This window comes from Scomber scombrus, chromosome 7 (genome assembly GCF_963691925.1).
Source record: "Scomber scombrus chromosome 7, fScoSco1.1, whole genome shotgun sequence".
Taxonomy (NCBI): Eukaryota; Metazoa; Chordata; class Actinopteri; order Scombriformes; family Scombridae; genus Scomber; species Scomber scombrus.
Window position 1 is genome coordinate 12573197 of NC_084976.1, and position 13472 is coordinate 12586668.

General features: G+C 38.4%; 1 protein-coding gene across 1 annotated transcript in view; it reads right to left on the bottom strand.

Moving 5' to 3' along the window:
• cdkal1 (CDK5 regulatory subunit associated protein 1-like 1) overlaps window positions 1-13472 on the bottom strand; it is a 252024-nt gene that overhangs the window by 13966 nt on the left and 224586 nt on the right. The window contains exons 13-14 of the mRNA XM_062422643.1: window positions 4412-4495; window positions 697-861 (exon numbers count right to left, since the gene is read on the bottom strand). Coding sequence (XP_062278627.1) covers window positions 697-861; window positions 4412-4495 — 249 coding nt within the window. The remainder of the gene's footprint in view (window positions 1-696; window positions 862-4411; window positions 4496-13472) is intronic.

Consider the following 13472-nt stretch of genomic DNA (forward strand, 5'->3'; position numbering starts at 1 on the left):
GGTGGGGAGGAAGACAGAGGACAGTTTAGCCAGCTACAGCTTATCTTAAATTACTTATCACACGCCTGATACTCTGGTGCTTTTTCACAAACTTCAGGAGCGTGTGTGGATTAAGAATGTGGACGCGCATACACACACACACACACACACACACACACACACACACACACACACACACACGCACCTTCTTCATTGCTGTCTGCAAAAGGTTTGAACAGCCTGTTGTAAGCACAATTTTTGTAGTTCTGATTAGGTAAGACTACACAATGAAAACTTGACATATTCTTCAAAAATCAATATAAGCTATAGCTGTCTTTCTGTCTTACTGCTCCTTAAAATTGTTTCATTCATTACTCATGTAAGTGAGTGACTTGAGCACTGATCAAAAGATACATAGAGTAACATCCAACCTAAGGTGGGTTACACCTGCGCTGGTAAGTTAAACCCCAAATTCTTCCCACTTGACGAATGAAGTCATTAGCTGTTTCACTGAGGACGTGACCACATAGAATGGCTGTTAATGTGAAATAATGTGAGTTAGTGTAAAATATGCTGTATTTGTTGTATGTGAAGTATTTTTTAACCTGAATACCCTCATTACCTTCAGCACTGCAGCAATGACTTGGAGAAAACCATCTGAATCTCTATGCATGCATTTTGTATCTATTCTAAATCTGTATGAATGTGTGTGTTTACCTGCATCAGGCCGGACACCTCTCCTTTCTCAAGTGGTGCAGCAATGGATGGAGTGAAAGGTTTACTGTCTTCTACTGGTTGGCCTTTTAGGAAGTGTTTTCCTGCCTCGTAGATGTCCACTTCAATCATCTTCCCTTTGAATTCTGACCTCTTGGGTACAAGCACCTGCAAACAAGGAACGATGTAACATGTCAGTGCAAATTTTAAACGTCATAATAAAGAAAGGCATTATGTTTGTTGAAGTGAAGTGTAGTGTTGTGATTGTAGAAAATGCATGTACACTAAAGTTGTTTTGAGGAACATGACACAAGCTACACAGTATGTATATTCAGTGACTGCATTTTGGTTCACGACAGTTCATCAACCCAATAACCAAATGCTTTGAATACTGCTGTTGATACATTTAACTACAGAGACCAGGTAGGGAGAAAGAGAGCTAATTTCTGAGACTGTAACAAGACAGACTGGCAGACCTATATAACCATCCATTAAACCATAAAACCAGCCCTCTGCATGTTTCTCCACATATGTCAATTAGATTTTCAATTAACCACTGCTGAAAACTGTTTTCCCCTGTGCTCCCCCACATTGTTATTTAGCTAGTCCTTGCCTGCCTAAAAAACCACAGGGCTGAGCCTTTTCAATTCCATTTATGGAAACCCTCAAGGTCAAAAACTACGGCAACAGCTGTGAGATAAACCAGTGGGATTTGCTGGTTTGTCTTATTATTTCACCATGGCAACTATAAATCTGGGCTGATCACAGCAGGAGCAAAAGAAAACAAAGAGTTATAATTACGGCTTAGCGTGAAATGGAATTTGTTCTTAATGACTTACCCCTGTAAATAAAGATCATATGCGAATGCGTCTCCTTTCAAAACACATTTCAAACTAACCGCAAAGTTGACAGATTGATGATTATATATGCTGTACGGTTTTACTCATTTTCTTAGCGCCTTCCTATCAGATACAACCTCCCTTTGGCAAACACTTCCAGCATGACTGGAGTTAAGCTGTCAGGATAATTTACTGGCTTAAAACTACAGTCATAAGAGCTTGTAAAACTTATTAGAAAAACTAGTCTGGGTTTTCTTTGTAAAAAATAACCCACGATCAATTCTATTTCTCAAGGAAAACAAAGGATGACCCCATGAACCCAGCACTGAGCTATCTGACACTACCACTGCCCACCTCCTTTGCAAACTGTGAGTCAAAATAAAACAAGTGTAAAGTTAATGTAAAATAGGTTCAAAATAATGACATCATTATAACGGTTCCTGTAAATTGTCCTGTAAACGTTCTTTTTCCGTCAGTTCAGACACCAGGATCAGCAGTAGAACAGCAACCCCAGACTTGCTGACGATTTAATGTCTTGCACAAGTACACTTCAGCAGGGAGACTGCGTGCTGACTCAGATCATCTGGTGGTCTGTCTAACCATTACACCACTCTGCGGGGCTATGCTTCTGACTGGGCAGGAAAGAATAACTGAACTGACCTAGTGGAGGGAGAGTTACTGCTGTGATGGCAGGGGTAAGCTTGGTTCAGTTTTAATCTGTCAGTTTTTATCCAGCTGGTGGAATATGATAGGAGATGGAGAGCAGGCCAGACAGACTCACAGCCAGAGCCACACCTGCCTAATCAACACACCTGCTGCTCGACACTCTGACCACTGTGAGCGTGTGTGAGTGTGTGTGTGTGTGTGTGTGTGTGCATGTGTGCAAGCAACCAGCAGCCAGGCTGGGAGCAGAGAGGTAAAACAGCAGGGTGGTGGGGGAGGTAGCAGTGTGTGTGTGTGTGTGTGTGTGTGTGTGTGTGTGTGTGTGTGTGTGTGGGTGTGTGTGTGTGTGTGTAGGTGAGGGTCATTTGAGGCCCATTACAGGGATTAAATGATGAAAGAGCATGTCCAATTTCATCGAAACACCCCCCTCCAACTTCCTCACTCACCCACTTACACACACACACACACACAGGTGGGTTGGGTGCCTATTATACCCGCCAGGATAGATATCCATCTGATGGTGTAAAAGTGAAACCATTTGTTCACACTCACACCTCTCTTTACCTTATTCCCCACTTCTCTTCACTTCTCTTCCTCTCAACCTCCTTCTGTCATTTTCTTCACTCCCACTACTCTTTTCTCTTCTTACCTGACCCTTGACTTTCCCATTTCTTTTGTCCCTTAACTGCACTCCCCCAAACCATCCACTCCTCCTAACTGAACTCTCCAACATTATATTCTTTTCTCCAGTTTTCATTGTTTCTTTTTGCCCTTTCCTCACACTTTCCATCAATTGTACAGCCCTCAACCAGAGTGACGTACAGTTACATTTAAGCTTAAAGTTTCACATGTGATTAAATTATAACGCTAAAAAAATGTGTTCTAAGAATGATATATTTGGGCAGGTAGAGAAACAAGTGAGGAAGAATGATAGCAGGTTCTTAAAATACAACTTAGGTACAATGTATGCAGCCCCATGTGTATGTATTGTATGTGTCTGTGTGTCCCATGGGTGTAGACATGATATGGGATATATACCTTGAGGGGACAGATTCAGGAACATACTTATACATAGTTTTTTTCATGTTCTCTTTTTTTCTAGTCAGAGTGTGATTTAGGGGTACATGTCAAGTGTTTAATGTCCAAAAAGAAAAGAAGAACAAATAAATAGGGGGGGGGGGGGGGGGGGGGGGGGGGGAAAACATCAAACATGTTAACATGTTTCTCTCCTCTTGAGAACAGTCAACTGACACACATGACATATATGCCTGCATATGTACAAATGCACACATGTGAACGAGCGCGCACCAGCGCAGCACACACGTGAACCGAGTGACACTTGTAACTTAAGTTTATAGCCTGCAGAAGGAGGTGCAAAGGAAGAGGAGGGGAGGGGAGGAGAGGAAAGTGGAAGGGAGGAAAAATTATTACCATCCCCTGCCCTCGCCGATAATAAAAAGCATAACTTCAAACATGTTTCTGATGATGGTTAAAGCAGGAGGAAATTGATTTATTTGAAGATGTTTTAAAGTGAATTTTTCACAGGTTGAGAGAGGGTCTTTGAAGACATGCGATGTGAACAGCTGTGTGTGTGTGTGTGTGTGTGTGTGTTGGACGGAATGTTCATGTCTTTAGGGCTAACCTTCGTGTTAGTACAGTAAAAAAAAAAAAGCAGCAAAAAGTACTGCCGCTATCAGCCGCCAAATGCTCTCATGACCACCGCGGGGTGTGTGTGTGTGTGTGTGCATTTGTGAGTATGTGTGATATTGCAGCTAACCTACTTTATTCAATACAAGCTTAAGCTTCTGACACCTGCTGTGAGTACTCCTGTGACATGCAGAGCAAAGCTTCTGATCTGATTTACTAAGTGGGAAAATGAGGAAGAGTTATATTAGCTTCACATATGTAAAAATATTCATCTAATGCAGATTAATTTAATGTTTTTTCATTGTTTATTTATGATGGTGGATAGAGTGTATAGGCTAACTAAAGTATTTTAGGTTTCCTCCAATGCAAGTTCAACAAACCTTATTAAGTAAATATAAATGGGACAATTACCTGTACAAGCTGTACTGTACCAAGGTGTTAATATTAGGATAGTTTATATATATTGAATATATTATTAGTAGATTTTTAATTGCTGTGGTGGATAGTTGTGGTTGTCTACACATGTGCTGAGGGAGAAAAACACTCTAGTATTTTAACAAACATCTTACCTGTTCATAGAACTTGTTATGAGCCACGTAGTACTGGGCATCAAACGACTCCTCTGTCACCAACGCATGTTGCCTCTCACCTACCTATCGAGAGAGAGAGAGAGAGAGAGAGAGAGAGAGAGAGAGAGAGAGAGAGAGAGAGAGAGAGAGAGAGAGAGAGAGAGAGAGAGAAAATATGAAGCTGTGTTTTTTCAGGCAACAGATAGCAATCACTTGTTTATTAACCATCTAAACATCAAACTTCCATGCAGCATTTGTGCAAACATTTCACCTCTACATGTGGCCATCTGTGAGTGTGTGCATGTCTAACAAAACAACAGGATTAATATCCCTAGAGATCATCTTTGATTGTCCTACTTTTTGTCTCTGCATCTATTTCTGGTACGTTCATTCTGATTACATCCATCAAAAGTTGATTTCCTTTTATTGCCATTGATGTGTTTTTGTGATAGGGAAGGTACAGGTTAATTTTAAACAATTTGACAGAGTGGTTAGTAATTTGCCGTTTTGTGTAATTTGTGAAATTTCTCTGTTTTTCTCAAAATATGATTGCCAGCAAAAAGAAAAAAAAATATATATATATAGTTGATTCTAACCCAAATATTAGAAGGGTCAACTTTATCTCCCTTTTCTTCTATTACTAGAAAATGGTCAGAAAAGAGGGTTATTTACTTTATTTCATCTACAGCTGAACTACACTATTTTGTTGCTTGGTTTTGTTGAATATTGAAACAGGTACACTAATTGCATTTCTGACACACATACGGATGGAATTTGACCATATGAAACCACTTGAGAAATGATGATCTTAGTTAATGCACAGTAAATATTTGTGAGAATCAGCTATAAGCACTGACATATACCCCTTTTGTTCTGAATGCTGTGTATTTTTTTCTGTTTAATTCAAACCCAAGCATGTTGCCTTGCTCAATCAGTATTGCCTCTGTTTATCAAGATCTCAGTTCAATCAAAGTTTTCCACTTTTATGTTTTTTCATGTTTTCTGTTAGTGCGGTTCACCAATTAATTACAATCTCAAGGTTCCTGAGCCACTTCAGTTGCAGCGCTTTGGCTGAGAGGATAGTCAGCACTATTCATCTCAGGTCTTTACAAAAAAACTGAAGAAAAAAAACCCATACAAGGTTGTGTCGGATACAATTCAAATGCTTCAGAAAACAGTCTATTCAGGACATCAGAAAATAAAATACTACAACAAGGCCTCCCGATCAAATTAATACAGGACACAATGACAGAAAGCACATTTTTATGGAAGAATGTCGTTGACTCGAAGACACAAAAAGAACGACAACTTTATTAAAAGTACTGCAGCCATGAATAAAAGCACTTCAGGACAGACTTAGACAGGAATTAATATATCTTTTCTCACTTAATCGTAATGGAGAAGTATCTTGACTATTAATTGTTGACAAATATTTACTTGTGGTTTGTGGAATTGGATCCACAAAATGATTGTGGATCAGATTCTTTGTAGATAGTGTGGTCTAATTCCTCTCTGGACGTTTCCCAATCGATATACCATGCATTCTGGATGCTTTTAAACCTGAATATCATTTATTTTTACCCTCCTGCTTTTGTCATGCAGGGAACCAACCCAAAAAATGTAGATCCAAACTAGTGTAGGAAATTGTGAACTTATATATATGTATAACACATACATGGGTCAATGACGTATAAGGATTTATTTAAAAATAATAAATATGGGAATATCTATTGCAGTAATTCAAACATTAAGAAAGGTTGAGTACACATAAATACATATGAAAATAGTAAATTAGGTGTTTTATGTGTTTTCCCATCTTGATGAATTAGAACTGACCTTAAAAAAGTCATGTGGTGCGACCATGATCTATCTTAAAATAAATGAATTTAAGTGTTTCGAAACAAATTATTTGCATGTCTTTTAAGTTTCTGTAAATAATAATCTCATATTTATGTTCTATAATGTCACAGTTGCCTTCTTAAATGTATGTAAGACTTATTTTTCCTGTAAATTGCTTAAAAATGATTGAAAAAATTTAAAAATACAATTCAGTTAAGCATACTGTATCAGTGGTTAATATTAAAAGTGATATTTTACTCTGAATTTAATACAGTTATTGGTATTATTGGTCGCACCACATGATATTTTGTCACTTTAAATAACAGAAAAATTACTAATAACTTGGGGTTTTTGAAAAGTTAAAGTGAGTACATATAAAGGAAAGGTACTACATATATATGGTATTTTTTTTAATCAATTTAAACCTTTTTCTAACTGAAAAAAATGCAGTTAGACTGAAAATGTCATAGTCACGTCATTGACCCACATACATTTGTGTTATCAAAGATGATGGAACTGTGTTAATGGTACACTTCCTTGTTTAAAGGCAGTCAAATGAAAGTATTACTAAAGCAGACATATTGTTACACACACACACACACACACACACACACACACACACACACACACACACACACACACACACACACACACACACACACACACACACTAACATACCGTATTACTTGTGCTTAGTTAAAAGCTAAAACTATTGCTGAGTCCATATGTTTCTTCTGTTCTCCTTGGTCTGACTGCTAATGGCAGGGGTCCAGGCCGTGTGCTACATTTGTGTGTGTGTGTGTGTCCACATGTTTGCTGTGGAGTGGTCTGGTTAATGTCTGTGAGTGTCTGTATGTTGCTGGGGCCTGATGTACTGTACAAGAAGTCTTGGTTCTCATTGTTGTTTGTGGTGATGACTTGCAAGTTGTATGGTGCTCTTATGCTGGTTTGCCAGAGAATGTTCTTCAGTTCTATGGTAGTTTATTTGAGCCCTAAACATCAGAACTGACAGTAAGATTAAGTCTCTGTGGTTTCCTGGTTCCTGGAGGTGAGTTATGATAGTGAATGGTGGGGGAATGTTTATCCAAGATGTGAAGTGGTCTTCCCAAGTCGCTGGCTCTTGAGAGGCTTAAAGGGTCAAAGGTGGCAGGGTCAGTGTTCTGGTTTAAAACCAATTCATGCTTTCTGCATCTGCATGGCTGTGAGAGTCCGTGTTGGTCCATGTGAAGTAAATTTACTCATCTGCTCTTGTCTGTGCAAACCAAAATTTGCGTCTGCACATACACAACACATTGCAAGAGCACCAACTGCACATGTGCTAGAAAAGCAAACAGGAATGCCTGCTTCATCCACTGTAGGTATGCAGTGTATTATTATTCTCATTAAGCTGTCTCTTTTTTTGACTTTTTGTTTGTTGTTCAGCAACATACAGGAACTCGTCAGACTGAAAACAGCCCTGTAAAAACAATACAGGCTGTGTTAGTGTGGGTGTGTTGTTTAAACTGCCGGTGAGACAATGAAATACGATCCAGCAAGTCTGGTTGGAGTAACAGATTACTGTGTTTAAAAGCATATCAGAAAATAAATCACTGCACAGCGGTTTGTAATATTCACAGGCTGGATTTTACAACTCTGGAAGTTAGCACGCGTCAACCCTGTTTACAAGTGCATACATGTGGAACGTGTCTGTGTCCCGACCATGATAATACATATGGAACTGTGTGCGTTTCAGTGGACCACATGCAAGTCCAGAGCTGTCTGCAGACACACAACGCGGTAACCACTGGCCCAGTGGCTACGCAGCAGATGATGTGTTCTGTTTGCAGGATTTTGTGTAGATGGTCTGGTTGAGTGAGAAGTTTGTAAACCTCATTAATGTGTTGTTGGCCAGCATTCCTGGGGGGTTGAAGAAAGAGCTGGTCCTGTTGCTTGAGCTTTGTACCGTCTGCATTTGAAACATGAGGGGACTTTCCCCTACACCAGCAATTTAAACGGTACTGCAGTGCATAAATCACTTGAGTTCTAAACCTCAGCAACATATACTGCAGTTGAAAATGTTGGGAACAGAGTGTCTGGTCAGTATTTGCATTTTAACGCTGTTAGTGATGAGCCCTGTACTGTAAAACAGTGCTGACTGATCATTTCCTTAGCAATATGTCACAGCCTTAGAAGTCAAGGCTCTGACACATTGCTCAAGGTGTTCATTTTTGCAGACACCCATTTCTGTGCTCTCTTCTTCCCTCCTTCCCCACTTTATCCTTTTTGCTTCCATCCCTCCCTATCTCTGGGCATTCTCTTTGTTGTTCATACCACTCTCCCTCTCATCCTTCTTTCCTTTTTACTGATTTTTGTGTGTGTATGTTCCAACGCAGACAGCACCTGCACAGGCATGCTGACAGACTTAAAAAGAGACCAAATAAATCACTGTTTCCTGCAAACAGAGCAATTTTCTGAAAAAAAAGGGGTGGGAAAAAATATCCTTTGAACATTATTACTGGATCGCGAACGTTTAGATTTGGGCATTTTCTTTGCTCCTTTGGATTGAAGACAGATGTATTTGCTGTGTGAACCTTTAAATCTTAAGCACATGAAACACACTTTATTTGTATAGAGTTGTATATAAATTCAAAGAAAAATGTGAGACGTTTGTTTTAACTCTTCAAATAAAATTTACTTGTGTGTTAACATTTCATCATTTTGTTAACCATCACTACGTGTATGTATATATATATATATATATATATATATATATATATATTTTTTTTTTTTTTTTCACTTCCTCAAACAATCCTCAAATCTAGTCATACATCAGAGAGGCAGAGCAGTTTGTTCCTAAATTTAGGGTGCAGGGTTGCCTGCCTTTCATTTAGTTTCCAGTCTTACACAATGTCCACACAGGAGACAGTGTGAGCAGCATGTTAGCAGTGTAAAAATGTCTAAAGTTTGTGTGTATATGACTGAAAAATGAAGCCCAAATCCTTACTGTGTAGAGACAGCATTACACTGTAGACCAGAGGAGAGATGTAGTGGATGAACTAGAAGTGTATGTTATGAATTTGTATGGATCTGCCTGGCTTAATAATCCGTAAGGGGAGCAATGATCGGGGATTAAGGCATATCCTAATATGTTGATTGAACTGTGAATAAGGGGATGAACAAATGAACAAACCCAGGCACATATGAAAATGTAGTGATTTCATTAAAGGAAAAGTTGATGCTGAGCTGCCTACACCTCTGTCTGTGTATTTGTATGCAATATACTGTATGGGTTGGTATTTGCTTGTTTGGCTGCTTGTCTTTCTTTGCATATTTGTGTATTTGAGAGTCATTTAGATTTGTATTTACTCCATCTGTTGAATAACAGAACAAGGCATGCACAGCGAGTTATGTATTTACATCACCATCCAGAGAATAGCACCCCATGATACACGGCAGATCCGCAACAGATTTGTGGGATCATGAGTTTAATTGATAATTAATCCACATCATAACAAGGATAATGAGAAAACCTTGGCTTTGAATTGTAATCAATGTTTTTCATCTGCATCCTAAATAAAGGAGCAATTCACTCAAACATCAACTAAAATCTCTTGCTGCATCAGTGGCTTTTTTGCCATGCAACTGGATTATGTTTCTAACCAGTGAAAAGCAGCCAGACTGTGGCAATTGAGGTAGCAGACAGTGTCAAAGAACACAAACAACTAACAAAAAGACGATTATATACCTTTTGTAAAAAAACACAATGTGAACAAGTAAGACAGAAACAGCATGTTTTTCAGCATACTTGAGGCCTTTAAATTCACAACAGGTAAAGATGGAATATTCCACACAAGAAATACAAACATAAGTTACAGTAATATATTATAATGACATTCATTCTTACATTGATTATCTTGTCAAATTCTATGTCATCTGAATTATAATTATACCTGGCTCTTTTTGGTAACTGGTATTCTCAGATTGTGCTATATATCACCACACACCTAATTATTTTTTGTTTTTTTCTTCTTCTATTTTTTTATTTTTAGGATTGAATCCATACTTAAGTAGATATACTGTCCCAGACATGAGTTTGAAAGTCAAAATTGACTTTCTACATTGTTTTTTTCAAACAGTGGATGCTACAATACTACAACCAGTTTTGCCAATCAACAACAAAATTGTGTGTGTGATTGCATTCTAATAGATGGTGCAGTTTGTTTCAAAAAAACTTTTGCCCCCAACCGGTTTTGTCATTTTTCATCATTAGTACAGTTTACCACAGCGTTTGCCCAATACAAAGATGTGAGTACACCCCCCCCCCCCCCCCCCCCCCCCCCCACACACACACACACACTGTTAAGCAGTGATTTAGGCTTATGCAACACCAAAGCATCTCTCCTCTCTCTCTTACTGACCCACTCAATTTTATTTCTTCATTCATCTCCTGAACTCATAATTCACCCCTATCTTCCCTGTACAAACACACTCCCACACTGCTGTATTACACACACATGCATACGAACATACAAACACAGGATGGTGCAATTTGATATGCCTTCTTGCTCACAAACCTTGCCAAATTATCACATACATACAAATCAGCTGTAACACATACACACACACAACTCCTTCTGTAGTCCTGTGTAGAAAGCGATTTTTGTTTTGTTGCCTGCTAATCAATCATTGCGGGGAGTGATTTAGCAGGGCTAAAGAGAGATGCTCTGATGTTTTGGAGGTTCTCTTTGAATGAGCTGCTTGAAAGAGCGAAAAAAAACACCCCTGTTGGTTTGGGTATTTTGTTTTACCCTCAAAGTCAAAACCAAAGTATGAGGGACTCTAACTTTTTGGTGTTTGCCACAAAGACTGAGGGGATTAAGGGTGGCTTTGGTCAAATGTCTGTGAACACAAATGTAGAATCAACACAGATCAAAGTTACAAAAATAAACTTTTTGGAACCAGGCCTGAACATGAAAACTTTCCACGAAGTGATACACTAACATGATGACAGAAGGAGGGATAGATGAAAGTGTGAGTAAGGGTAAGGGTAAGGGTAAGTAAGTAAATAAGTAAAATGTATTTGTGTAGCACTTTTTGTATTAGTCACAACGGCTTAACAAGAGCAAAACTAAAAAAACAAAAAAACAACAAAACAAAACAATACATAATCAAAATACGAACTAAAAACATTAATGCTGTCTTACTGCATACAGGTTACCCAAATGTCTGACTAAACAGCTGCTTTTTAAATGAATCCACTGAATCAGCCGACCGTAAGGCTGCAGGCAGAGCATTCCATAATTTAGAAGTTAGCCAGCCGGAAGTTAGCTGGCTCAGCTGGCAGAAGTCTCTAGTGCTGATGACTGTAATTACCGGTAATGCAGTAACAAAAATTTAACAGAGCAAATGGAAGCAGATCAGAAAACAAGGAGTAGCAAATATACATCAAATAGATGGAGTTAAAATAAAGGCCTCGCTCTAATATAAGCCTGCCTCCAATAAAGGCCTGGTACCCTCTAGTAGAATTAAAGGCCTTGGCCATTATTAGAGAACATACAGTAACTTTGTCTGGTAAATATTTAAACTGGTCTTAAGATAAATTATTTTTTATTACTTGTTATTTACTTAGGTGATATCTATACTGATCCTAAACAACATTTTTTAAATTTCATTTGTGTGAAGTTAATTTATGGAGTTAATCTTCCCTTTATAGTGTCCTTTAGTGATATTCTGAAGTAGTTGATTTAATATAACCCAGACATCCCACCAACCCATTTTTTTTCTTAGAACCCTCCCATTCTGCACCCCAACCCAAACTAAACTGGGGCTCAAAAATCATTGTCACTACACACTTCTTTCCAGTCATTTCATTTTTACAAACACATCTAGTCTCCTCTTATTCTGGAGGTGGCAGCTGGAGGTACTTTTGTCAGTTGATAAACTGACTCCTTATCTGCACGTTCATGCACTACACCCACTTGTCTTTAACAATATGTTCAATATCTGACTTCTCAATGCTTTCAGTCAAAGTGCAGTCATATAAGGTTTACATTCTAATATGTAAGAGGAAAAAGGTACTTTGTCAGCAAGGAGAATGACTCACTATCTAAAGAAAGGAAGTCATGCTAACCACAGAGGCTGAGTTTACAATCTGATATGGCTGGCTCCGACAACCTAGGGTATCAAATTGGCAGTGATGTCTGAATTATTAATAACCACTTAAAATTTTGGATAACATAAAAAACTGCTATGATTAAGAACAATTCATAAGGGTCAGCTTAATCTTAAGTACTCAGAATGCTGATTACACTCGGGTAAATTAAAGAGTACAGAGAAGAGGAAATGGTGTTATTAATGGCTTTAAGCTTTATAGAATGAACCAGACGTTGAGTCAAACAATGGTTTAGAAATTCCAGTGGTAAACATTAGGAAAAAAAGGAAGTTTGTGAGTCCTTCAACTTTGACCAGAACTAGATATACAAACACTTGTGCCAGTTAGACAAGTGGACTACGGAGCCATGAAGTACTCTTTGAAAGACACATGATATCTTTATATAAATACCTGAGATAGCGTAGTGGCTTAGTGTCTGGATTTGTGTGTGTGAGAGGAACAAAGAGAGATAAATTATCAAAACAGTGTTTGTTAGTGGCTATCAAGCTAAAATCCCTCCACTTACCCAAATCTGAATGCAAGTGATTGAGTGTTCAGGTACATATGCAGCTACTCTACAGGCAAACATGGATACATCTACATCAGCAACCAAACAGATTATTTTACACAATGGGAAAAGATAAATCAATCATTCTTTGTGGCCTTCCACAAGTTTTGCAGTAGTTTTAATTCAACATACATTGTTCAGAACCTTGAAAGCACAAACTTTACACCTCATTCCTCTACGATTTCTGAGTCAATAAGAACCCTGATTTTACAAAGAAACTGCAATGCAATGAAAGTTACACCAAAGATCCAGCTATAATCAGTGTAAAATATGAAATCCATGGCAGTTACAAGACGTTAGGATCGCAGAGAGGAGCAGTGGGATATAGCTGACTTCTCACTCTTTCAGACAACTGAGACACCATGAAATTAACACTGAGTGGAAATTTAGAATAGAGGAATGAAGGATAGAGAGGAGATTCATAATGATGGAGTGACGGAAGAAGATGAATGAGGTCGAATATCTGGCTTCAATTCAGCCTTGTTTCTGGGGTAAGGTGTGTGTGAGTGAGTGAGAGAGAAAGA